This window comes from Pogoniulus pusillus, chromosome 16 (genome assembly GCF_015220805.1).
Source record: "Pogoniulus pusillus isolate bPogPus1 chromosome 16, bPogPus1.pri, whole genome shotgun sequence".
NCBI lineage: Eukaryota > Metazoa > Chordata > Aves > Piciformes > Lybiidae > Pogoniulus > Pogoniulus pusillus.
In genome coordinates this window covers 2,913,186-2,938,705 of record NC_087279.1, presented here as the reverse complement: position 1 = coordinate 2,938,705, position 25,520 = coordinate 2,913,186, and the positions used below count along the sequence as shown (strand labels likewise).

General features: G+C 45.7%; 1 protein-coding gene across 3 annotated transcripts in view; it reads left to right on the top strand.

Moving 5' to 3' along the window:
• CNTN6 (contactin 6) overlaps window positions 1–24,993 on the top strand; it is a 207,244-nt gene extending 182,251 nt beyond the window's left edge. For 2 of the 3 annotated variants that reach the window (XM_064156175.1, XM_064156174.1), the window contains exons 14-23: window positions 1,843–1,960; window positions 4,099–4,257; window positions 4,353–4,502; window positions 11,258–11,328; window positions 14,728–14,962; window positions 15,510–15,625; window positions 17,666–17,852; window positions 21,978–22,090; window positions 23,332–23,500; window positions 24,415–24,993. In XM_064156175.1, the coding sequence (XP_064012245.1) occupies window positions 1,843–1,960; window positions 4,099–4,257; window positions 4,353–4,502; window positions 11,258–11,328; window positions 14,728–14,962; window positions 15,510–15,625; window positions 17,666–17,852; window positions 21,978–22,090; window positions 23,332–23,500; window positions 24,415–24,515 (1,419 nt within the window). In that variant the 3' untranslated portion in view covers window positions 24,516–24,993. The remainder of the gene's footprint in view (window positions 1–1,842; window positions 1,961–4,098; window positions 4,258–4,352; window positions 4,503–11,257; window positions 11,329–14,727; window positions 14,963–15,509; window positions 15,626–17,665; window positions 17,853–21,977; window positions 22,091–23,331; window positions 23,501–24,414) is intronic. The other variant, XM_064156176.1, reaches the window with a different exon arrangement.
• Window positions 24,994–25,520: the final 527 nt, after the last annotated feature.

Here is a 25,520-nt window from a genome sequence, read left to right as displayed (position 1 = left end):
TGAGGGTGGTGAGACACTGGAATGGGTTGCCCAGGGAGGTTGTGGATGCTCTGATCTCAGAGGTCAGAGCAAAGTCATTTCATGCTCTGCTCTTAGAAATGTTTATCTAAACCATCTCTCTTTTCATGTCCTCCAGCTCTGGTTGAGTCCACATGAGAGAGAAATTGGTACAAATTCTTCTTAATCATGGGGATAGAGCACACCAAAATCTTGGAGCAATCAATGTATTTTAATGTGTTCCACCAGGTGTTCAGCTGTGGTTTAAAGAGGAGTGAAAAATACAAAGATGATCAGAGGGCTGCAGCACATGTCCTGTGGGGACAGGCTGGCAGAGTTGAGGCTGTTCAGCCTGGAGAAGAGAAGGCTCCAGGGTGACCTTAGAGCAGCATTCCAGTGCCTGAAGTGGGCTGCAAAAAAGCCAGGAAGGGACTTTTTCAAAGGCAAAGGAGGAAAAAGCTTTGAGATGGAAAAGGACAGACTGGAGATTGGGGAGAAATTCTTTGCAGTAAGGGTGGTGAGACATTGGCACAGGTTGCCCAGGGAGGTTGTGGAGCTTTGATCACATTGGGTGCTTCTGTGCTCCACAACCTCCCTGGAGGTGTTCAAGGCCAGGCTGGATGAGGCCTTGAGTGACCTGTTCTAGTGGGAGGTGTCCCTGCCTATGGCAGGGGGTTGGAACTGGCTGAGCTTTGAGGTCCCTTCCAACCTAAACCATTCTATGAACTACCTGAGGGGAAGTTGTAGTAAGGTTGGGCTCAGGCTCTTCTCCCAGGCAACTTGTGATAAGACAAGAGGGCATGGCCTGAAGGGGAGGTTTAGGTTGGATGTTTGGAAGCAGTTCCTCATGGAAAGGGAAATTAGACACCAGAATGGACTGTCCAGGGAGATCATGGAGTTGCTGTCCCTGAAGGGGTCTAAGACTCAACACTGGTCAAGCCACACTTTGAGTGCTGTGACCAGTTCTGGGCTCCTCAATTCAAGAGAGATGTTGAGGTGCTGGAAGGTGTCCAGAGAAGGACGACAAAGATGGTGAAGGGCCTGGAGCACAGCCCTGTGAAGAGGGCTTGAGGGATCTGGGGATATGCAGCCTGCAGAAGAGGAGGCTCAGGGCAGAGCTCATTGCTGTCTACAACTACCTGAAGGGAGGCTGTAGCCAGGTGGGGTTGGGCTCTGCTGCCAGGCAACTAGCAATAGAACAAGGGGACACAGCCTCAAGTTGTGTCAGGGGAGGTAAAGGCTGGATGTTGTTAGGAAGTTGTTGGCAGAGAGAGTGATTGGCATTGGAATGGGCTGCCCAGGGAGGTGGTGGAGTCACTGTCCCTGGAGGTGTTGCAGCCAAGCCTGGCTGGGGCACTTAGTGCCATGGTCTGGCTGGTTGGGCAGGGCTGGGTGCTAGGTTGGACTGGATGAGCTTGGAGCTCTCTTCCAACCTGGTTGATTCTCTGATTCTTTGATTCTATGAAGACAAGATTAGATGTGGCACTTAGTGCCATGGTCTAGTCCATGTGGTGGTGTTAGGTCCCAGTCTGGACTGGATGATCTCAGAGGCCTGTACCAGCCTGAATAATTCTGTGTTTCTGTGGCAAATCACTGCTCCTTTACAAGGGCTGAAGCCATTTATTTTGTTCTTTCTTAAACTTCATAAAGCAGCTTGAGTTATTTGTGAAGCTGTAATAAAAATGTCCACATGAAAGAAACTGATGACAGCTATGAATATTTTAATTCCAAAGCTGAATTTTTTATTAATATTGAGCAATTTATTAAAAAAAAAAAACAAAAAAAAAACAACCCAAACTGTCCAGTGTGTTGTGAGTGATTAGTTTACTTTCTTTGTATCTCCAGGAATCTGTTGGGGATTTGATGATAAGAAATATTCATCTGCATCATTCTGGGAAGTATGTGTGCACGGCACAAACAGCTTTAGACAGCCAATCTGCAGCAGCAGATATAATTGTCAGAGGTATGTCTGTTAGATGTAGACACATCTATCTTCTGCAGGCATCAGAAGTTCTCCCCCACCAGCTGTTGTTTAAGTGATTCTCTCCCCACATTTCAGTAGTGAGATGGTCTCTATGGCAGACCTTTGGCATCAAAATTGGATTGAGATTCTGGCTAGCCTGATCCTAACATGCAGCTAACCAAGATAGATCTGTGCAGTTCTGCCATGAACATTTTGGAGGGTAAAATATCTGGCCACACAGGTTTAATATCTGAAGGGGAGCTATGAGAAAGCTGGAGAGGGACCTTTTGCAAGGGTTAGTAGTGATAGGACAAAGGTTTTAAGCTGGAAGAGGTGTGATGGTCTGGATGTTACCCTCCCACTCCTTTGAAAGCACCCAGACTAGACTCAGCCAGCTGGAAGTTAAGGAATGAAGCTCTATTTACAGCTCAGCACAATTTACAAGCAGATATATACACAAATATATACAGTTATATACAAGTTGGAAGTACTACAGAAACACAATACCCCTCCCAGAAATTAGAGTCCCCAGGAGGGCTCCTGACCCAAACCCCCTTCCTCTTCCCTCTTTCCCTCTCTTCAGAAATAAACAGATCAACCCACATATATCTCACTGATAAATCTGGAGATCTGAGGTGAGAAGCCAAAAAGATAACAAAGAGGTTAGAGGAGAAAGGGTTAGGTGGGATTAGAGTTAAGGCAGAGGCAACAACAGGGGCAGCCAGAGAGATGGCCCAGCCAGGAGTGAGAGCTAACTGAGCAGTGTGTGAGCAGTGAGTGTCTCATCTATATTTTGACTGGTTGTGTTTCTCAGCAGAAGAATGAGTGATAGAGGCTACTGATGGGTGTTTTTCTTTCTTCTCACTGCTAAGGATTTCATTCCTCTCAGCAAAATATTCCAATTAGCCTCAAACCAGCACAAGAGGAGAGATTGAGACTGAGGGTTAGGAAGACATTCTTTGCAGTGAGGGTGGGAAGACACAGAAACAGATTGCTCATGGAGGTTGTGGGTGCCACCTCCCAGGAGGTGTTTAGGACCAGGTTGGATAGAACCTTTGGCAACCTTGTCTAGTGGAAAGTGCCTCTGCCTATGGCAAGGGTGTCAGAACTGGGTGATCTTTAAGATCCTTTCCAAACCAAACCTTTCTACAATGATTCTATGAAATATGGCCAGGGCATAAGAGAAGTTCTCTACTTTCAGTAGACTGGACAGGACTGGGTGCTAGGTTGGACTGGATGATCTTGGAGGTCTCTTCCAACCTGGTTGATTCTATGATTCTATGATTCTACTGTCACCAGCTGCTTGCTGGGTATCTCTGGGTCACTCTGCAGACTGGGAACAAACAAACAGCAACAACAAAAACAACAACCAAAAACTTGATTCCTTTCCACTATTTGGAGATAATTTGACAAATTATTTCCTATGGACAACTAATGAATCATTTAACTGCCATGCTGTAGAATCATAGAATTAGTCAGGGTTGGAAGGGACCACAAGGATCATCTAGTTTGACCCCCCCTGCCATGGGCAAGGACACCCTAGCCTAGATCAGGCTGCCCACAGCTTCATCCAGCCTGGCCTTAAACACCTGCAGGGATGGGGCCTCAACCACCTCCCTGGGCAACCCATTCCAGTCTCTCACCATTCTCATGCTGAAGAACTTCCTCCTCACGTCCAGTCTGAACCTACCCACCTCCAGCTTTGCTCCATGTGATGGGAGCAGATCCTCTAAACCCTAGCAGAAATCAGGGATCTGCACCAGTTTGCATCCTCCCCCCAGCCCCAGTTTGGATTAAATGCCCTAAGGAATCTGAAATTGTTGACTGGTTCAGCAAAAGACAATATTGGGTAACTTTCTTTGTCAGACAAAAAATAGAAGACAGAGTTGTTCCCTTGTTTGTAGTTTCTGTGGCAGTACCATAAAGACATTCATTTTCCTGACTCCAAACTCCTCATTAATCAGAAGAATGCAACACATTAATTAGAAGGGGGGGGGAAAGGCATTTAGGGAAGGTTTTGTGAAACTGCAACTTCATGACTAATTCCACTGACTTGACAAAGTAGGAGTTGCCCAACCCACTCCAGCAGAGAATCTTCTCTTCCTAATACCTTCACCTTAAACTGCTAATCATATCAGGCCCGCCAGGTCCACCTGAAGATGTTAAAGTTGAACATGTTTCTAGCACTACTGCTGTGTTGTCCTGGAAGGCTGGGCTAGATAACAACAGCCCAGTGCAGATCTACAGCGTGCAGGTGAGGACTCCCTTCTCAGTTGGATGGCAAGCAGCTGCCACAGGTAAGAAACTTGAGATCTCCTCCTGGGTTTTTTTGCACATACCATTGATTACTCCAAAAAATTCATCATAGTTGACCTGTTTCTTTTGCCTCTAGTTCCTGAAGTCATTAATGGTAGGACTCGCAAGGCAACAGTGGTCGACCTAAGCCCTTGGGTTGAGTATGAATTTCGTGTGGTGGCCAGCAACAGTGTTGGGATTGGGGAGCCAAGCAGGCCCTCAGCTCTACTGAAAACCAAAGCAGCAGGTAAGCCTCTAGTTTCTGGCAGGGTTTTTTGACACAGACACCTTGGCAGCTCCTGATTTGAGAACTTCCCTGTGGCAGAGCCTCTCTTCATAGGGTTAGTTATACATCTGTCTGGCAGTTTGGACTGTGGCTGCTGAGCCTGCATGACAGCAGAGCTGCACTACTGATGCAAGGGATGCTTGGATGTGATTGAGGCACAACACACTTTGATCTCTGATTTGGAGATCAACCAGGCCAGCAGTCATAGAGTCATAGAATGGTTTGGGTTGGAAGGAAACTTAAAGATCATCTAGTTCCAACCTCCCTGCCATAGGCAACGACACCTCCCACTAGAATAGGCCACTTAAGGCTTCATCCAACCTGGCCTTGAACACCTCCAGGGAGTTTGTGGAGCACAGAATGTCCCATAGGCAGGGACATCTTCTGTAAGACCAGACTGCTCAAGGGCTTCATCCAACCTGGCTGTGAACACCTTCAGGGAGGGGCACCCACAGCTTCTCTGGGCAACCTGTGCCAGTGTCTTGCAACCCTCACTGGAAAGAATTTCTTCCTAATCTCCAGTCTAAGTCTCCTCCCTTCCAGCTTCAATCCATTGCCCCTTGTCTTATCACTACAATCCCTCCCCAGATTTCTTGTAGGCCTCTTCAGGTGCTGGAAAGGCACTCAAAGAACTCCCCAAAGCCTTGTCCTCTCCAGGCTGAACCTCCCCAACTCTCTCAGCCTGTCCCCATGAGGGAGATGCTCCAGCTCTTTGATCATCTTTGTGATCAATGCTTCCTTCTTTTGAAATATCCCCAAGTATGTAAAATCCCTGTGCCTGAACACAACCTTTCCTTCAAGAACCTGGGCAGCAACACTTCTTTTCTTCCAGTTAGAACCACCTTTATGCCCTGCTCAGGGACCTGCACAGGAAATGCTAACGCCAGCTCTCTGGCATATCCTACCACAAGCATGAAATGCCTTTGCTGCAGAGGGTGTTTGATATCTGAGCATCAGCAGGGACAGGATATTGGCTTTAACTGGAGGAAATAAATTACAGCATCTCAAGCCAGTGAAGCTAATAGCTTCCACTGACTCCAGGGCGGGATCCTTATTGTATGTCTGTCTAACCTTTACACTTTTATTGTCTGGGGCTTTGAACCTCATAGGAAGAAGACTCATTCTTGAGTGACCCACACAGTCAGTCCTTTGACCTACTCAGTTTGGTACAATTTATTTGAAACCCAAACCTTTGGTGGTTTTTTTTTTTTTTTTTAATGTCTCTTCCAGCCCCCTGCTTATCAACTCTCTTCCTGCTATAAAATCAGTGTTTATAAGACAGAAAGCAGTAAAAATGGAAGCAGCTTTGAAAATCTACTTTCTCTACTCTGTTTATCTCATTTGCCAAAGTCTGAAATTTGGCAAGCTGCAATTCAAGGCAGAAGTCAAAATGCAGTATTGTACAGGAGACAGCAGACAATACATGGGTACTTAGGAATGGGGAGCCAAGTGTTTCTCAGAATAAATACCTGCAAGATTTGTCCCAAAGCAGAATAACTTCAAAATAGATTAAATTCCTTTTCCTCTTGTTGAAGGAAAGACTTATACTGAGGGATTTGGGCCAGAAATAATCATCTAGAACACAAATTTTGATAGATTTTCTCAGCTCTCCAGGTGCCAAAAGACACCAAATGAGTCACAGAATCACAGAATCAGAGAACCACAGAATGTCAGGGATAGAAGAGACCTCAAAAGCTCATACAGTCCAACCCCCCCTGCCAGAGCAGGATCTCCTATGTCAGATCACACAGGAGTACATCCAGGCAGGCTTTGAATATCTCCAGAGAGGGAGACTCCACAACCCCCCTGGGCAGCCTGTTCCAGGGCTCTGGCACCCTCACAGGGAAAAAAAAATCCTCCTTGTGTTTATATGAAAGCTCCTATGAATGGTTTTGATTGGAAAAGATCTCTAAGATTATCAAGTCCAACCATTAACCTAGCACCACCATGGGTATTAGACCATGTCCCAGCATGCCATGCCCACTTGTTTTTTGAACACCTCCAGGGATGGTGACTTCACCACCAGCCTGGACCAGTGTCAATCTTATCAGCAGTCAGAACTGCCTAGCCAGTGTGGAACAAAGCAGACTGCAGGCTGCTCCCAAGAAAAGGGAAGATCCTGAGAGACTCCAACCTGGAAAGATGCATTGATCCTGCTTGGGCTTAGGACTCTGGGTACATGACCCTTTACTCCAGCAGCAAACCAAGAGAAGCTTTCACAGACAAGGAATATAAAGACAGCAGGAAAAGGGAGGACTAAGGAAAAACTGGAGACATGAAGGGGTCAGGATTCCAAAATTTCTCAGCTGAATATCTGAGAGATTTCTTTTTGCCATTACATGATTGATTGTGATGTCAAAATCAGTCTTGAGAAGGTCCTTCTTGCTGCGGAGGCCTTTGCAAAGAGCAGTATTCAAAACCAGCTCTAAAGGCAGCAAAGCCTTCATCTTTTAAAGCCTTTTTTAATTAGCAGAGGGATTCACAAGGCTGAGGCCAGAAAGAAACAATGAAATTAATATTATTTATCATGCCAATAGCACAAGGAATGTGACTTCCTTACAGTGGGGCATGGCCTGAGGCTTAAAATAAAGGCAACAGAAAGCCTTGCTTCAGGTTTTAATTGGTTTTAACCCTTCCACTGGTGTAAGTTGCTCCAAAATATTGCTGTGCAGAGAGAGAATGAACAGCTTATCTTCATTTTCCTTCCTTCTTAAATCAGAACTGGAAGCAAAACACTGACAGAGTGGACAGCAAAAGGCTGGCCAGGGAAGGGTGAATGTGAGCTTGGCTGCTGGAACAGCTACCCTGCCAGCCGAAATCTGAGCATTAGTAGATTTGTGGATGCAAATGAGCCACTGTTCATTTCATTAAAGCAGGGCTGAGAATTAATTGAGCCTCTGTTGGTGCACTCAGCTGTAAATTTTCATCTGTTTCTCAACTATGACCCAGTTGAGGCTCTGCTGAGCAGTAGTACATTTTTTTTCCCCCACTGAACACATTTAACACATGAACTAATTGAGCATCAACTGGTTCATGGAAGAGTGGAACACTAGGCTTGAAAGTCTGCTTTGTCTAGGCTTTTTTTGTTTGTTTGGGGGCTTTTTGTTTGGTTGTTGGTTCTTTTTTCTTCTCCTTTAATGCTGTTCCCTTCAGCTTTATATTATTTGCCTTTGATGTGCACTAAGATATTGATTGTGAGTGACAGAATTGGAGACCTATGCTAAACTCTCCAAAATAATCCAGTCTGTTTACACCCACACTCAATTTGATGCCTGGACAAAAATAATGCTATGAAATTTCTGTACTTCTAGCAATGGATGAAATCAGATAAAGATTGATGTGTCTACTGGTACCTAGAAAGGATATGTGTCTAAATGTGTGTCTAGAAATGATATGGGTATAAATGTGTGTCTGGAAATTATATGGGTTAAATGTGTGTCTAGAAATGATGTGGGTATAAATGTGTGTCTAGAAATGATATGGGTTAAATGTGTGTCTAGAAATGATGTGGGTATAAATGTGTGTCTAGAAATTATATGGGTTAAATGTGTGTCTAGAAATGATGTGGGTATAAATGTGTGTCTAGAAATTATATGGGTTAAATGTGTGTCTAGAAATGACATGGGTATAAATGTGTGTCTAGAAATGATGTGGGTATAAATGTGTGTCTAGAAATTATATGGGTTAAATGTGTGTCTAGAAATGACATGGGTATAAATGTGTGTCTAGAAATGATGTGGGTATAAATGTGTGTCTAGAAATTATATGGGTTAAATGTGTGTCTAGAAATGATGTGGGTATAAATGTGTGTCTAGAAATTATATGGGTTAAATGTGTATCTAGAAATGATATGGGTTAAATGTGTGTCTAGAAATTATATGGGTTAAATGTGTGTCTAGAAATGATATGGGTTAAATGTGTATATAGAAATGATGTGGGTATAAATGTGTGTCTAGAAATTATATGGGTTAAAAGTGTATCTAGAAATGATGTGGGTTAAATGTGTGTCTAGAAATTATATGGGTTAAATGTGTATCTAGAAATGATGTGGGTATAAATGTGTATCTAGAAATGATATGGGTTAAATGTGTGTCTAGAAATGATAGTGGCTTCACATAAGTACCTGAGAATTTCAATGCATATTGTTTTCATTGCCCCTGCTAGGGCTGGTCTAGTGAAGGGTGGAAGATCATCATAGAATGGTTAGGATTGGGAGAAACCTTTAAAGCTCATCCAGTCCAACCTCCCTGCAGTCAGCAGGGACATCTGCAATTACAGCAGGTTGCTTACAGCCTCAAACAACCTGACCTGGAATTGTTCCAGGGATCTACCAACTGGTAACCTGTGCCAGTGTCTCACCACTCTCAGCATAATAAATTTCTTCCCCCTCTCAAGTCTAAATCCTCCTCTTTTTACTTTCAAGTGGAGTTGCCATCCCTGGAGGTATTGAAGAAAAGACTGGATGGGGCACTTAGTGCCATGGTCTGGTTGATTGGCCAGGGCTGGGTGCTAGGTTGGACTGGGTGACCTTGGAGGTCTCTTCCAACCTGGTTGATTCTATGATTCAAACCACCACCTCTTGTCCTGTCACAAAAGGCCCTGCTATAAAGCTGTCCAGGGAGGTGGTGGAGTCACTGTCCCTGGAGGTATTGAAGAAAAGACTGGATGAAGCACTTAGTGCCATGGTCTAGATGACTGGATAGGGCTGGGTGCTAGGTTGGACTGGATGTGCTTGGAGGTCTCTTCCAACCTGGTTGATTCCATGATTCTATGATTCTAGAAAGTCTGTCCCCATCTCATGGGGGAGAGACTTTTTAGGCTCTCAGGGAGTGACAGGACTAGGGGGAATGGAGCAAAGCTGGAGGTGGGGAGATTCAGACTGGATGTGAGGAGGAAGTTGTTGAGCATGAGAGTGGTGAGAGCCTGGAATGGGTTGCCCAGGGAGGTGGTTGAGGCCCCAACCCTGGAGGTGTTTAAGGCCAGGCTGGATGAAGCTGTGGCCAGCCTGATGTAGGGTAGGGTGCCCCTGGGCATGGCAGGGGGGTTGGCACCGGCTGATCCTTGTGGTCCTTTCCAACCCTGACTGTTTCTATGATGCTGTGATTCTCATGGCAAAATTTAGCAAAATTTCTGCAGAACTTTTTGCACAGCTTACTTCTGACCCTGCCTTATCACATCCAACATTCAGACAGTGAATGCTGAATGAAACTAATGACAAAACTGTGTTGAAATGCCCAAAAATAACATCAAGGGTTTGGAGAGGGCAAACAGCACAAATGCCATCTACAAGGGAGGTCCTGTCTCAGTTCCAAGGCTCTCCTCTCTTTCATCCTTCTCCAGCAGCTGAAAAGGAACATGATGTCATCCTGGCAAGTAGATCTGCAGTGAACTGCACAGTAAGAACAAGACTGGGCTGTCTAAATTCCATCCATTACATCACCAAACAGTTGCCCCCAAAATGTGGATATTTACAAGCTGATGGGATGGAGATATATAGAGCAAGAAGCAAGAAATGCCTCTTTATTTTCTCCTTGCCTCTCCATTGAGAGCTATTTGAGTGATGAGGAGCACCTTCAGCCTGAATCACAGAATTTTAGGGGTGGGAAGGGACCTCAAAAGCTCATCCAGTTCAACCAGAGCAGGATCAACTAGAGCAGATCACACAGGAGCATATTCAGGCAGGATTTGAATATCTCCAGAGAGGGAGACTCCATAACTCCCCCTGGCAGCCTGTTCCAGTGTTCTGTCATCCTCACAGGGAAAAAAATTCCTCCTCATGTTACCATGGAACTTCCTATGCCTCAGCTTCCACCCTTTGCTCTTCTCACTTGCTCCCTGGGATAGGACAAGGAGCAATGGATGGAAGCTGCCACACAGCAGGTTCCAGCTCAGCACAAGGGGGAAATTCTTTACTGTAAGAATCCCAGAGCCCTGGCACAGGCTACCCAGAGAGGTTGTGGAGCCTCCTTCTCTGGAGACTTTCCAGGCCTGTCTGGATGTGTTCCTGTGTGACCTGAGCGAGATTGTATGGTCCTGCTGTGGCAGGGGGGTTGGACTGGATGATCTCTTTGGGTCCCTTCCAACCCCTGCCATCCTGTGAGCCTGTCATCCTGTGATCATTGCCCCTTGCCCTGTCATTGGGCATCAACACCAGCACATTACTTGACCTTGACCTCACACCTATAGTGCCACACACCTGCAGCACTGAGGAAATCAAGCTGTAATCAATGAACTTTTGGGCACTTGCAGTGTCGGAAGCCAGAGAAAAGCAAATGAAGAGTTTGGAATTTGCTAAGAAAAGCATAGAGCTAATTAAAAAAAATTAATATATTGCTCCAACAACGTTTGCTGAACAAATGCATAATTAGTGAGTCAGTAGTGTTGCAGCTACAGTCTGAATGGAACATCATTTTGCCAATTAGTTGATGAGGCATAATAATGTCAGATACTTGATGCTACTAGCTTCTTTAATTAATATTTGAACCAGGGTACTCATATATCAAATCCATCTGTGGCTCCAGCCTTAGAAACTTGAAAATGCATCAACAGAATTGCAGCTCTTTTAAGATGTGCTGTTATGTAATGCAGCCCCTGCTCTACCTGGTGAAAGGCAGAGCAGCTCCACGGGAGCTAGAGGAAGCTTTAATCACTCGGCTGACAAGCCCCCATCAATAGTGGTGGGTGGTTGCAAACACCAACATCTCTTTCTCCTCCAGTTCCTGTCGTGGCACCAACAAACATCAGTGGAGGAGGAGGAACTCGTTCTGAGCTGGTCATCACCTGGGAGGTAATTATTAGCTCCATTAACCTAAGCTGTCTAATGGGGAAGAGTCTGTGGGTGAAATCACAGCCACGCTGAAACCCAAAGGTCTTTGACTTTGGCTGAGCCTGGATTTCATCTTGCACTTGGAGAGAAAGGAGCCTGTAAGACACCCAGCAAGTTTTCTGTGCTCTGCTGAGCCATTTATAAAAATAAACAGTTTAAGAGGCATGTTGTAAAGATGTTTAGAAGTCTGTATAACCCTCTTATCTCCATTGTACAGGAGGTGCTTACCACCCTAATCTGCTTGGCCATTTCCTGCATTAACATTTCTCACACTTTTTGTTTACATGTTTTTCATTCTGGAACACTGTGCTGACAAGACATATCCTATTATGTGTTAAAAGAGATGAGCCCTTTAATTCTCCAGCTCTCCAGCCAGAGAAGGGAATATACATTTCCAGAGGAGTTAATACCACGCTACCAGTTGCAATGGGTGAGCACAGGTCATTGCAGGGAGTGGAAAGTGATTGCTGTGGCAAAGAGTCCTCCTTCTCCAGGCACCCAGCAGCCTCTCCACAGACACAGAGATGAAGGCAGGCAGCATCTTGCAAAATCTGTTTTCAAGGGTCAGGGCTGAGGTGGACACTCAATGAGTCTCAGGTCTTCCCAAAGGGAAGGAGGGAGAAGGACTGAGGGGCTGGAAAAGAAGCTAAACCAGTTGGGATGGAAAAAAGAACAATCCCATGAAATAGAGACAGAGGCACAAAGCAAGAGCCAACCCAACCCCTGATGTCAATGAGGGCACCATTGGCACCACTGGTGCTGGGAGCAGGCACTGGGCAAGTCCCAGACTGGATTCAAGAGCTGCATTCTAGAACTGGATTCTGGAACACAAGAATTGGGATGGAAGGCAGAAGGGACAGAGTCCTCCTGGAATGCTGGATGCTGAATAAGAGGCTTGGCCCTGATTCTGATGTCCATCAGCTGCAATCTCTCATTGGGCAGTTGAGAGTCACTTGTCCTGTGTGCTCCTCCCTGCACGTGTCACCTCTTACTTCCTGCCTGCCACAGTGGGGCACAAGCTGTGGTAGTGTCCTTGGTGTGTCTCAAGCAAAGCCTTTGAGCAGCCCAGCCCTTGGCAGGAAAAATTCCCATGAGCTTCTCCCTGCTAGAAGCAGCCTCTGGCTGTGCAAACTTACCCCGAGCTGCAGAAAGTGCCAGCACTGAGCAGAGACTGAGCTGGGAAGCCAAATCACTCACCAGAATGAGTTCTGCTGTAGCTCAGAGCAGGACATCAGTGCAGGGATGGAGCAGCAGCTTGGTTGCAGTCATATAAGAACACTCAGCTCTCACTCTTAGGAGTTTTCATTGCCACTCAAAACCACAGATGAAGTTAGTGGGACTCACCTAATGAAATCTTTTCTCTGGCTTTGAGGATATCTGGCTGAATTAGGAGCTGGCTACTGCCAGCAGCAGCACTCAGCTTGGAGGACAGGAGCCAGGCAGCCTTACCTTGCATCTAACTATCAGGTGCGTCTATCCCAGAGGTTGTACATGATGACCTCTGTTTAATTCCTCACTTGGGATAGAGGCTGCAAAACCACAGTGCTCACTTTGTAAGTCATGGAAAACACTTCTTTGTGAAAAAAGGGAAACCTTCTAGTTCTGCTTAAGCAAGGAAAGCTACCCTTGCCCTCATTCTTTAGAAAAAGAAACAACTAAGCTCGTCCAGAGAGTTTAAAGGGAAGGAAAAGGACTTAAATTGAACTAAAAGTGATGTCATTTATCAGTTGAAGGAGTTACCTGTGGTCTGTATGCTAAAAAGTTGCCATTTAAGCTGCACTTTGGGGGATTAAGGGAGGTGAAAGGTAAAAAAATGAGGTCCAAAGAAAAAAAAAATCCCCACTAGCTAAGTAATATTGTCAATGCTTTCCTCTCACCATGCCCCAGAGTGAAACTTGGCTTTTCCTGGGCAAAATTTTCCTCCGTATGTATCTTTCACTACTTTGTTTCATTTTCTCCTCGACCAAGGAGCAGAAGAACATGAAAATTGAAAACAACCTGAGAGATCTCAAGCAAATGATCCTGTTGGACTCCATAGTGTGTCCTGAGAAAGAGTCAGAAGAAATACTAATTATGCCCAGCAAACAACACTGAGCAGGACTCTCCAGCTTTCTCTGATGAACTCACTGAACATCTTGATTAAATCTGAGGTCACAGAAGCCTCAAAACCAAATTAAATGCTCTAGAAAGTCTCTTGAGCTCTTATAAATCCCCAGTTCACCATCAGCCCTCACCCTTAACTCTCTCAGGCCTGGAAAAGACATGCAAAGGGGCATCCTGGGGAGTTAGTGCTTGTAAAACACTCGAGGAGAGGCACATTTATTATACGAGCCACGCCAGACTCCTGATTAAAACTGGAAGGAATTTCTGAGGAATAAAATAGGTACCCTGAGATCTTCTGATGTCCCTCACCATTTTTTCCTCCCATCTTGTCACCCTGCTAGTGCTCCAAGGAGAGAAGGATGGATCACAGGGTTTTGCCTCTGTGTCTTTCTCTCTCTCATTCCACACCATTTCCATCTTTGGTTTTCTGTGCATCTTATTTTGCTGCCAGCCTCTAAAATGATTTTTTTTTTGTTTGCTGAGAAATGCTTCCTTCCTCCATGTACTACTGATCTTTTCTTGTTTCATAAATGTTCTCTTGATGAGAAGCCAGCGTGGATGTGTTTTCATCCCATGGAAACAAAGAAAGGTGGTGTTGGATACAGTGCCGATCTAATTGCCTGTTCAGTGTGAGTCATTAATACAGATCTTGACTCGAGATTTTTATGAACAGAAACATTAACTTTGTCATGTTGACTTGCAATAACATTTCTGCTCTGAACAAACTTAAATGTTCCTGCACTTCAGCCTTCCATTTGGGCTGAAGAATAAAACAGCAGCATACTGAAATGCAGGCAATTATCCAACTGATGCACATTTCTGTATCTACACTTGCTGTTTTCCCAACTCTTTTTGGGTTTGGTTTGGCTTTTCTTTTTTTCTCCTTTAAAAATAATTTATTTCAAATTAGCATTCCCCTCGGGGTGGGGGGTGGGGGGGGGGGGGAACAGCAACCCTAAAATCTCAGCTACAACTTGTACTAAGTGAAATGCTTTTAGTTTTTGAAACTTGGTGCCTGCGAGAGAATAACTTTAGTGGAGCTGATCAGATCTTTTGTTCTTCAGTTGATTGCCTCAATAGATTTATTATTTTGATTTTCATTTCAATAATACATTGACTGATGGAGCAAACATTATTATCTTCTCTAAGGCACAGTCAGCTGAATCAATAGCACTAAAATATACTCAGAGAATGAGGATTCAATTAAAACAGTGTATACTTGCAAATGCTTATTGACTGACTGCCTTGTCGCTACAGCCGGTTCCAGAAGAGCTACAAAATGGGGAAGGTTTTGGCTACATCATTGTGTTTCGCCCTCTTGGCTCAACCAGCTGGACAAAAGCAGTGGTGGCTTCGGTGGAAGCAAGCAAATATGTTTATAGGAACGAAAGCATTATGCCTCTCTCTCCTTTTGAAGTGAAAGTTGGTGTCTACAACAATGAAGGAGAAGGAACCCTGAGCTCCATATCCATCGTCTACTCGGGAGAAGATGGTAACTGCTGTTACTTTTGTTAGGGTTGTGTAGCATCAGGAGGCCCTAGATATGATCAGACAGGTCTCCACAGGGATATTAAGGAGCCTGCTTAAAGTTGCTCATTGGAGACAGACAAGATACTTGAAGCAGAAGATAGTAAATTGAAGTCAAACAAGGCAAGGGAAAGACTTTCAGCATCTCTGTAAGTAGGCAGCATGCTTCGGTTTCTTTGTCCTTAAGGAGCTCCCTACAAGTGGTCTGGGAAAAGCAGGAGACATTTAGAAGTGTAGCTCTGAGAAGGTCCTGCTTTTCAGAGCACCCAGTGGAGTTGATCTCCTCTGAAAATCTGTCCCACCTTACGAGTAATGACCACTACTGAACACAGGTTTTGCTGATGGTCTACAGTAAATGAGTGGCAGAGCTAAGAATTCACACAAGGTCTCCCGATTTTCTGCCTGCTGCCCCAGAATCTCTTCCTCTTTTCTTCGACTTCCCTCAGTTCCTGACACCACAGCCTTCTGGTAACACAAATATTCCACCAGCTGTGTTTTCTCCCATCACCCAGAGCCACAGATAGCACCGGCAGGGACCTCGGCACTGAGCGTTTCGGCGGCGGAGGTGGAGGTCTCCTGGCAGCCCATCGCATGGAACAGACACACGGGCAGGGTGCTGGGCTATGAGGTGAGGTGGTTGGTGCTGGTGTCTGACACCTAACAGATGGCCTTTTCCTGGCCATATTTGTGTTCTGGTGCCTTTTCCCTTGCTTCCAAGTTAACAGGCAATCAGACAGGCAGTCAGACAACTCTCATTAGCAACACTGCACCTAAGAGAATCAGAAGCATCTACAGACCAGGCTGCAGCTCCATCCCAGAATGTTTGTAATGGAAATTAAACCAACATGATTAATCATTTGTGATGGCTACTAAGAAAGGACTCGTGCTTAATTCCACACACCAGAGCTGATCCTCTCTTCTCTTATCCAGCTGGAATGCTGTCTGAGCACGATGGCTTTGCTGGATAGTTTGGGGTCTGCACATGACCTATAGCATTGTCTACAGAAGAAACCAGGATAAAAACACTTCCTTGCTATCCAAAGCCTCTGCTGCAGCACATTGAAAAGGTTTTGGCTTCTCACTTCTCCTAGAATCATAAAATCATTTTGTTTGGAAGAAATCTTGAAGATCATCAAATCCAACACTGCCAGGTTACCACCAAGCCACATCCCTCAGCACCATTTCCATAGGTCCTTGCAACCTCTCCAGGTGTAGTGACTCCACCATTTCCTGGGCAGCCTTCTCCAGGCTTTCACAATCATTTTGGGGAAGAAAATTGCTCCTAATCTCCAATGCCTAATGTCCTGATGCCTCGTGTCTAAACCTCCCCTGGAACAACCTGAGCCTCCTTGCAGCAAACACCTGCTCAGTTATTAGCAACTGATTGATTTCTTTTGCCCTGTGCACTGGGTTGTGTTGCTGGTGATAGAACATCAAATCCAAGGTGACAGATGGTTTGTGGGAGAGTTATGGGCATGCTGCCAGAACCTGGTGATACTCAGCCAGTTGTGCTGCTCCTGGCTTCTCCCTGGTCTCCAGCACTGAGTGGAAGCAGAACCCAAGTGTCAGCTATATCTGACATCCAGAAGGACCTCTGGAAGATAGAGGGGAGTAGATCTTTGTGTGAGCAGCAGGGTTACTTTGAAGCAACCTCAGTTCTAGTTCCAGGGCATTTTAAATAGACAGTGAAAAGTTTTGTTTTCAGTCAAGCACATCAGAAATACTTTAAATCCTGCCCTATCATTATAAATGTATAACTGAAGGTAAATGGGAGTCATGTATAATACACAAACCTTCCTAAATCAATTGCTCAGGTCTACATAGTCTAAGTAGCTGTCACTGAATCAAAACTAGAGGCAGGACTGAAGAAAATGATTAAACTCCCCCATTTTTCAGATGACTGAGGTAAATATTTCTTTGTATCTTTTACAGTTTCCTTCAAATCATAAACCCAAACAAGCTTTTACAATGCCTTCACCTTATCAAAGGTTTCCTTTTGGGCATCGATGAAGTTAAGGATTTCATTTAATTCCTTAACTGGTATTCAGTCTCTGAAATTGTAGTTCTTAGTTCTTCTCCTTAAATAGTCAGGCTTGGCTCTATTCCCCCTAGTTCTGAATACCTATATATATATATATATATATATATATAATATAATGTAATTCTATATTCCCTGAAATCTTCCAGCCCTGTGAGGAGAGGCTGAGGGAGCTGAGGGTGTGCAGCCTGCAGAAGAGGAGGCTCAGGGCAGAGCTCATTGCTGTCTACAACTACCTGAAGGGAGGCTGTAGCCAGGTGGGGTTGGGCTCTGCTGCCAGACATCCAGCAACAGAACAAGGGGACACAGTCTCAAGCTGTGCCAGGGGAGGTTCAGGCTGGGTGTTAGGAGGAAGTTGTTGGCAGAGAGAGTGATTGGCATTGGAATGGACTGCCCAGGGAGGTGGTGGAGTCACTGTCCCTGAAAGTGTTCAAGAAAAGACTGGCTGGGGTGCTTAGCACCATGGTCTAGTTGCTTGCACAGGGCTGGGTGCTAGGTTGGGCTGGATGAGCTTGGAGGTCTCTTCCAACCTGGCTGATTCTATGATTGTCTGCATGTCTCCTTCTCAGCCAAAGAGATGGAAATTGATGGAAAACAAGGAATTGCCTGCTCTTTGTTCTTGCTTTTCAGGTTTTATATTGGACTGATGATCCCAAGGAAAGCACAGCTGGTAAAGTCAGAGTCAGTGGTAATGTCACAGCCAAAAACATCACAGGGCTGAAAGCTAACACGGTGTACTTCACCACCGTCCGGGCTTACAACACGGCCGGGACAGGACCATCCAGCACCCCGGTGAATGTCACCACGAAAAAATCACGTAAGCTTTCTCCTCTCTGCTGCAAAGGTTGCAAACTCCCAGGTGTGACAGTGACATTTCAGCTCACCGTGCCCCACCTCTGCTAGAACATTGTCACAGCAAAGAAAATTGACTCCCAAGTTTCTTCATGAAACACCCAGCAACAGAACAAGGGGACACAGTCTCAAGTTGTGCCAGGGGGAAGTATAGGCTGGATGTTGGGAGGAAGTTCTTCACAGAGAGAGTGATTGGCATTGGAATGGGCTGCCCAGGGAGGTGGTGGAGTCACCGTTCCTGGAGGTGTTGAAGCAATGCCTGGATGAGGCACTTAGTGCCATGGTCTGGTTGATTGGCTAGGGCTGGGTGCTAGGTTGGACTGGCTGAGCCTGGAGGTCTCTTCCAACCTGTTTGATTCTATGATTCTATGATTCTAACAAAAGCTATGAGTGAGACACTTCCCTGTCTCTTCCCTCCCACTATTTTCATGGCCACCATCAAGTTGACTCAGATTTTGGCATTATTAACACAATGTTTAGCTTCGGGTCTGTCTCATTAGAAATCAAAAATCTCTGCTTAAATGTGGCTACTTCATTTACCCTGTTCTATAGGCAGGTGGGGTTGGGCTCTTCTGCCAGGGAACCAGCAACAGAACAAGGGGACACAGTCTCAAGCTGTGACAGGGAAGGTCTAGGGTGGATGTTGTTAGGAAGTCGTTGGCAGAGAGAGTGATTGGCATTGGAATGGGCTGCCCAGGGAGGTGGTGAAGTCACCATCCCTGGAGGTGTTGAAGCAAAGCCTGGATGAGGCACTTAGTGCCAAGGTCTAGTTGACTGCCTACGACTGGGTGCTAGGTTGGCCTGGCTGAGCTTGGAGCTCTCTTCTAACCTGGTTGATTCTATGATTCACAGGAGATGCAGAATCAATACAGGAAAGATGTTCCACAGGTCAACCAGTGGCTATGGATGCAGAAATATGAGATTATTGGGTGTGTTGTTTAAAGAGATTGGGTTTTTTAAGACATTTACACTGCATTGCTGAGGATAGCATAAGGGATACACTGAGATAAATGTTATTTAGTCATTAGTTTTTCAATTTTTCTGCAATTTTAGAAGCAAAGCCTTAAGCTGTTTCATTTCTGAGATGTAATTTAATGGGGAAAAAAAAGAACAACAACAACAACAAAAGCTTTCATGGGGCCATCATCCAAGGTGAAAATAAAGCACTGGGAATCATTCTGCAGGGCTGAAGCCATGAAGTAAATGTTCACTGAGAGGGAAAAAAGAGTCATAAAGAAGGAAATCTTGGTAATCTGCTGCATCCCAGAATGCCAAAAATTCATTACTGCTTAAGCTTTCCATTTATCTTGCACTTCCCTTGGAGTGTGTTTCCCCAGTAAGCAGCTGATCAGCCCTCTGCACAAAAGGGGAAACAGTTCCCCTCTTCCCATTATTTTTCTTCTTGTCTATCCTAGAATGTTTGAGGTGGAAAGAACTTTAAGGCTCACTTAGCTAACCCCACTGCAGTCAGCTGAGATGTCTTCAACAAGACCAGCCTGCGTAGAGCCCCATCCAACCTGACCTGGTTGGGGCCTCTAGGGTTAGGGCCACAGGGATGGGGCCTCTAGAATCATAGAATCAGTCAGGGTTGGAAGGGACCAGAAGGATCATCCAGTTCCAACCTCCCCTGCCATGGGACACCCCTTTCTAGTTTTGTTCCATTCCCTCCAGTCCTATCACTACCTGATGTCTTAAAAAGTCCCTCCCCAGTTTTCTCATATCATAGATTCATAGAATGGTTTAGGTTGGAAGGGACCACAAGGATCATCCAGTTCCAAACCCCCTGCCATGGGGAGGGACACCTTACACTACATCAGGCTGCCCACAGCCTCACTCAGCCTGGCCTTAAATGCCTCCAGAGATGAGGCTTCTACCACCTCCCTGGGTAATCCCTTCCAGGCTCTTGCCGCCCTCATGCTGAACAACTTCTTCCTAACACCCAGTCTGACTCTCCCCATTTCCAGCTTTATTCTTTCCCCCCCCAAGTCCTATCACTACCTGACAGCCAAAAAAGTCCCTTCACAGCTTTCTTGTATCAGATTCATAGAGTGGTTTACATTGGAAGGGACCTTAAAGGTCACCTAGTTTCAAGCCCTCTGCCATGGGCAGGGACACCTTTCACTAGCTTAGGTCACTGGAGGCTCAAGGCTGTGGATGACTTCTCCCTGGAGGTGGCTCAGGGCCAGGCTGGATCTATGTTCTGTTCCATCCTACTCCTCAAAGTGCAAGGCAGGAACCAATCTGTAAACTGAGTTCATGCTAAAATTAACCATGTAACACAAAACAGCATAACCCAAACTCAAGCCAGAGAAGGCATTTCTTAAAGGCTCAAACAGGATTTCCCTAACAAGTGATTAATTAATGGAAAATAGACTCTGGAAATGCTTTTCCCTATTCAGATGTATGAAAGACAAGTGAAAGATATGGCAGTCAAATGACAAGGCACACACAAGGAAGAAATGAGCTCCTGTTTCAGATTGACTTCATCTTCTGTCACATTCAGGACTGTGCTAATGGTTCATTTAAAAATTAAAGTCAAAATAACCCTTTTAATATTTAAAAACATCTATTAAAGTTTTAAGCTGCAGTCTCTGAAGGATGCAAGCACTTTCAATAGCAGGAGAGATAATATGTCAAGAGAATAACAACAATCTACATCTACAGTGGCAGCTTTAGCTCCAAGGTAATAGCTCTGTCTTCCTACTCATTGTCCAGGGCTCCTACAGTGGTCTGTCCATGCCATTATTGTAGAGACTAAGCAAAGCTAAAATTATTCTTTGGCCAAAGAGGTGCAATTCTGGTTGAAAAAATACTTAGCTAAGATCAATTTAAGGTCTAAGTTAGCTTAAGTTTAAACTACTTAAGAAAGTGGAAGTGACGTTCTCCTCCCATGGACATGGTGCTCCATGATCCCAGGATCACAGGATGCTAGGGTTTCATAGAATCATAGAGTGGGTTGGGTTGGAAGGGACCTCAAAGGTCATTTAGTTCCAACCCCCTGCCATAGGCAGGGACACCTCCCACTAGAACAGGTCACTGAAGGCCACAGGATTCCATTTCAGACACTTGAAGGCAAATTTTCAAAGTCCTGGCACTTAGGCATAAGGAAACCTTTGAAAAGCTACTCTCAGCCTGTGGTGCTGAGGATGTCTAATGACCTACCACATTTCCTGATGGAACACAGGGAGACTTCAACGTGCAGCTCCTTCTAACCTGTCCTCATGGCTGATGAAAATCTTGGGGTTTGTATTTTGCTCTTAGTTTTTAGCTTCCATTTCTGCAATCTACAGACCAAAGCACTCCTCACTACATAGAATCATAAAATCAGCCAGGTTGGAAGAGACCTCCAAGATCATCCAGTCCAACCTAGCACCCAGCCCTGGCCAATCAACCAGACCATGGCACTAAGTACATGGGCAGAAGAAGCTCCCTTGTCCTGCTGCCCACACTGCTCCTGAGCCAGCCCAGGATGCCATTGGCTCTGCTGCCCACCTGGGCACTGCTGCCTCCTCTTCAGCTCCTCTCTCCCAGCACCCCCAGCTCCCTCTCTGCCTGGCTGCTCTCAGACACTCTGGCCCCAGCCTGTAGTGCTGCTTGGGGTTGTTGTGGCCAAAGTGCAGAACCCTGCTGTTCAATCTCATCCCATTGGCCTCTGCCCACCCATCCAGCCTGGCCAGGTCCCTCTGCAGGGCTCTCCTACCCTCCAACAGCTCCACAGCTGCTCCTAGCTTGGTGTCATTGCAACTAAAATTAACATTAAAGTTAACATTCAGACTGGGACAACTTAAACAGGATCTATGAAATAGAACTTGAACTGTCAGACACTGTCAGGCTTTTGCTAATTTTGAAGATGAACTCTCACAGTAAGTGGTTTTGTGCTAAGAATAGATCTTTATTCTGTCTAAGAGGAGAGCAATGATGGTCTGGAATCTAGTTTTCACTCTCTTAGCTTTGAGCCAGCCATGCATTTGCTGCTTCCATGTCAGCTGCTCATTCAGTTACACGATGCAAAGTAATATCCAACTGTATCTTGTCCTCCTCATCCTCATCACCATCTTGTTTTATTTATTTATTTATTTATTTCCTAAAGCACCAAGTCAACCCCCAGCAAACATTGCCTGGAAGCTGACCAATTCCAAAATCTGCTTGAACTGGGAACATGTGAAAACAATGGAGAACGAATCAGAGGTGCTAGGCTACAAAGTAAGTCATTGCTTTAAGTCATTCCTGCCATGTTGTTCACAGCAGAGGTACAAACAGTGGCTTGTTGAAAGGTGACTGCTCATTACCTGGAAACTGTGACTTTTCTGGAGCTATTGGGATGGTTAGCTGACATTTACAGATGGAAGAACATTTCTGTGTACACTTGTATGTGGAAGATGTGCTATATTGAACCTCTGGAGAGACTGGAGAGGAGAAGGCTACCAGGTGACCTTATGGTGACCCTGCAGTATCTTAGGGGGGCTACAAGAAAGCTGGGGAGGGACTTTTTAGGCTGTCAGGTAGTGATAAGACTGGGGGGGAATGGAATAAAGCTGGAGGTGAGGAGATACAGACTGGATATTAGGAAGAAGTTCACAGCATGAAGATCACATAGAGTGATTTGCCATTGGAATGGGCCACCCGGGGAGGGGATGGAGTCACTGTCCCTAGAGGTGTTCAAGACAAGCCTGGATGAGGCACTTAGTGCCATGGTCTGGTTGACTGCACAGGGCTGGGTGCTAGGTTGGACTGGATGAGCTTGGAGCTCTCTTCCAACCTGGTCGATTTTATGATTCTATGATGAGACCCTGGAACAGGTTGCCCAGGGAGGTGGTGGAAGCCTCATCCCTGGAGGTGTTTAAGGCCAGGCTGGATGAGGCTCTGGCCAGCCTGATCTAGTGTGAAGTGTCCCTGCCCATGGCAGGGGGCTTGGAACTAGATGATCCTTGTGGACCCTTCCAACCCTGACTAGTTCTATGATTCCATGACTCTATGACTCTATGATTCTATGATTTATCCCAACACAGGCATACTCATACAATCACAGAATCATAGACCAGCCTTGGTTGGAAGTGACCTGCCCAGGGAGGTGGTGGAGTCACCATCTCTGGAGGTGTTCAAGAAAAGCCTGGATGAGGCACTTAGTGCCATGGTCTGGTTGACTGGACAGGGCTGGGTGATAGGTTGGACTGGATGATCTTGGAAGTCTCTTCCAACCTGGTTGATTCTATGATTCTGTGAAAGGCTCTCTTAAAAGCTGGAGTGAATACCTGCTGTGATCTCCATCCCAACAGTCTGCAGAATGTATTTCTGTGTTTTGAACTAAGTTTAATGCTCTGCAGGATGCTGATAGTGCTGTGAAAAGCTCAGGGCGTGACAAGATATTCTCAGCCAATAAATATATTGAAACTTAAAAAGAAATAAACTAAGTCACTCTTCTTTAATAATCTCTTTTCCCTTAGATTTTGTATAGACAAAACAGACACAGCAAAGCACACATCCTGGAGACAAACAACACTTCAGCTGAACTTCTGGTACCATTTGAAGAAGATTATCTCATAGAAATAAGAACAGTCAGCGATGGTGGTGATGGCAGCAGCAGTGAGGAAATTAGGATTCCAAAAATATCAAGTATGTGAAATTCACTTCTTTTTCTCTGCAAGTTATTGCATAAGAAGAAATCTCTGTGCCTCTAAGAAGCACAGCAGACTAGAAGACTTTCCTTTACCACAGGTGGCTTCTTTTCTGTTGCTTCATAGTGCTGGATACATATTGGTTAGTCTCTGATCACAGAATTCCAATTGGTGAGGGTTGGAAGGAACTCCAGAGATCATCTAGCTCAACTGCCTTGCTAAAGCAGGGGCACCCACAGCAGCTTGCCCAGGAGCACAGTCCCCATAAAGGTTTGGAATCTCTCCACACAGGGAGACTCCACAACCCCTGCACTCAACACTGCTCAGGGCACAGCTTGAGTGCTGTGTCCAGTTCTGGGCTACTCAATTCAAGAGAGATGTTGAGGTGCTGGAAGGTGTTTGGAGAAGGGCAGCAAGGCTGGGGAGGGGCCTGGAGCACAGCCCTGTGAGGAGAGGCTGAGGGAGCTGGGGGGGTGCAGCCTGCAGCAGAGGAGGCTCAGGGCAGAGCTCATTGCTGTCTGCAGCTGCCTGCAGGGAGGCTGTAGCCAGGTGGGGTTGGGCTCTGCTGCCAGGCAGCCAGCAACAGAACAAGGGAACACAGTCTCAAGTTGTGCTGGGGGAGGTCTAGGCTGGATGTTGTTAGGAAGTTGTTGTCAGAGAGAGTGATTGGCATTGGAATGGGCTGCCCAGGGAGGTGGTGGAGTTGCTGTCCCTGGAGGTGTTCAAGACTGGATGAGGCACTTAGTGCCATGGTCTGGTTGACTGGCTAGGGCTGGGTGCTAGGTTGGACTGGATGAGCTTGGAGGTCTCTTCCAACCTTCTTGATTCTCTGATTCTATGCTACACTGGAAAACCTTTTCTTGACACAGTGCTACCTGTGTCAGAACATTTATGTGCTTCTATTTTTTACAGGTTTGAGCTCTGCAGCTACCAAGCTGTCCCAAAGCATAAAGCATCTATTGACATCTGGGATCCTGCTGTTGAGTTCTGGCTTCCTATACCCTTTTCCTTGATGATTACAGCAATGCTCAGTCATGGACTTCTAGAAATAAACCATGTGTAGACTTGATCCTCATACTTCACCACAACCAACATTCCAGCTAAAGAAAAGAAGTGGGGAAGGGGGAGACAGGGGTGGGGGGAGGGGAGGTAGAAGTGGCTAATTATTAAGAAAACGTTATCAAGATGACATTAATTTTTAAGCCTTGAAATAAATGGATAAATGTATCTGCATTCATTAAATGGACTGGTGCCAAACAGGTTGTAAAGAGAGTGGTCTCAACACTTTCTATGAGCAGTTGTTCTAACTGGAACTCCAGTGTAATGCTATGTCAGACACAAGAAGACCTATGCCAAGATGCTGTCACCAAGAGGAGAGGCTTTTCAATTGCTTGTGATGTTGACATGATTTTTATCTCATGTTCTTCAGTGTAACCTGTAAAACTCCCCACAGCCACCCACTTTCAATGAAATAAAAGCTATTTGTTTACATGTGGTGCTGGTTTGCATAGAGGGGGGGCTGCCACTCAGGAAATATGCATTAAGGAACTATGAAGCCATGAGGGCTGGGGGTCAGGACATGGGGAACAGGCTCTAGTCACTTGCTCCCTGGGATAGGACAAGGAGCAAAGGAGCTCCCCCTCTACTTCACTCTGCTGAGACCCCACCTGAAGTACTTCATCCAGTTCTGGAGCCCCTATAACAAGAGGGATGTGGAGATGCTGGAGAGTGTCCAGAGAAGGGCCACGAGGATGCTCAGAGGCTGCAGCAGCTCTGCTGTGAGCACAGGCTGAAAGAGTTGGGGCTGTGCAGGCTGGAGCAGAGGAGGCTCCCAGGTGACCTTCTTGTGGCCTTCCAGCATCTGAAGTGGCCTCCAAAAAAGCTGGGGAGGGACTTTTGAGGCTGTCAGGGAGTGACAGGACTGGGCGGAATGCAGCAAAGCTGGAGGTGGGGAGAGTCAGGCTGGAGGTGAGGAGGAAGTTGTTGAGCATGAGAGTGGTGAGATGCTGGAATGGGTT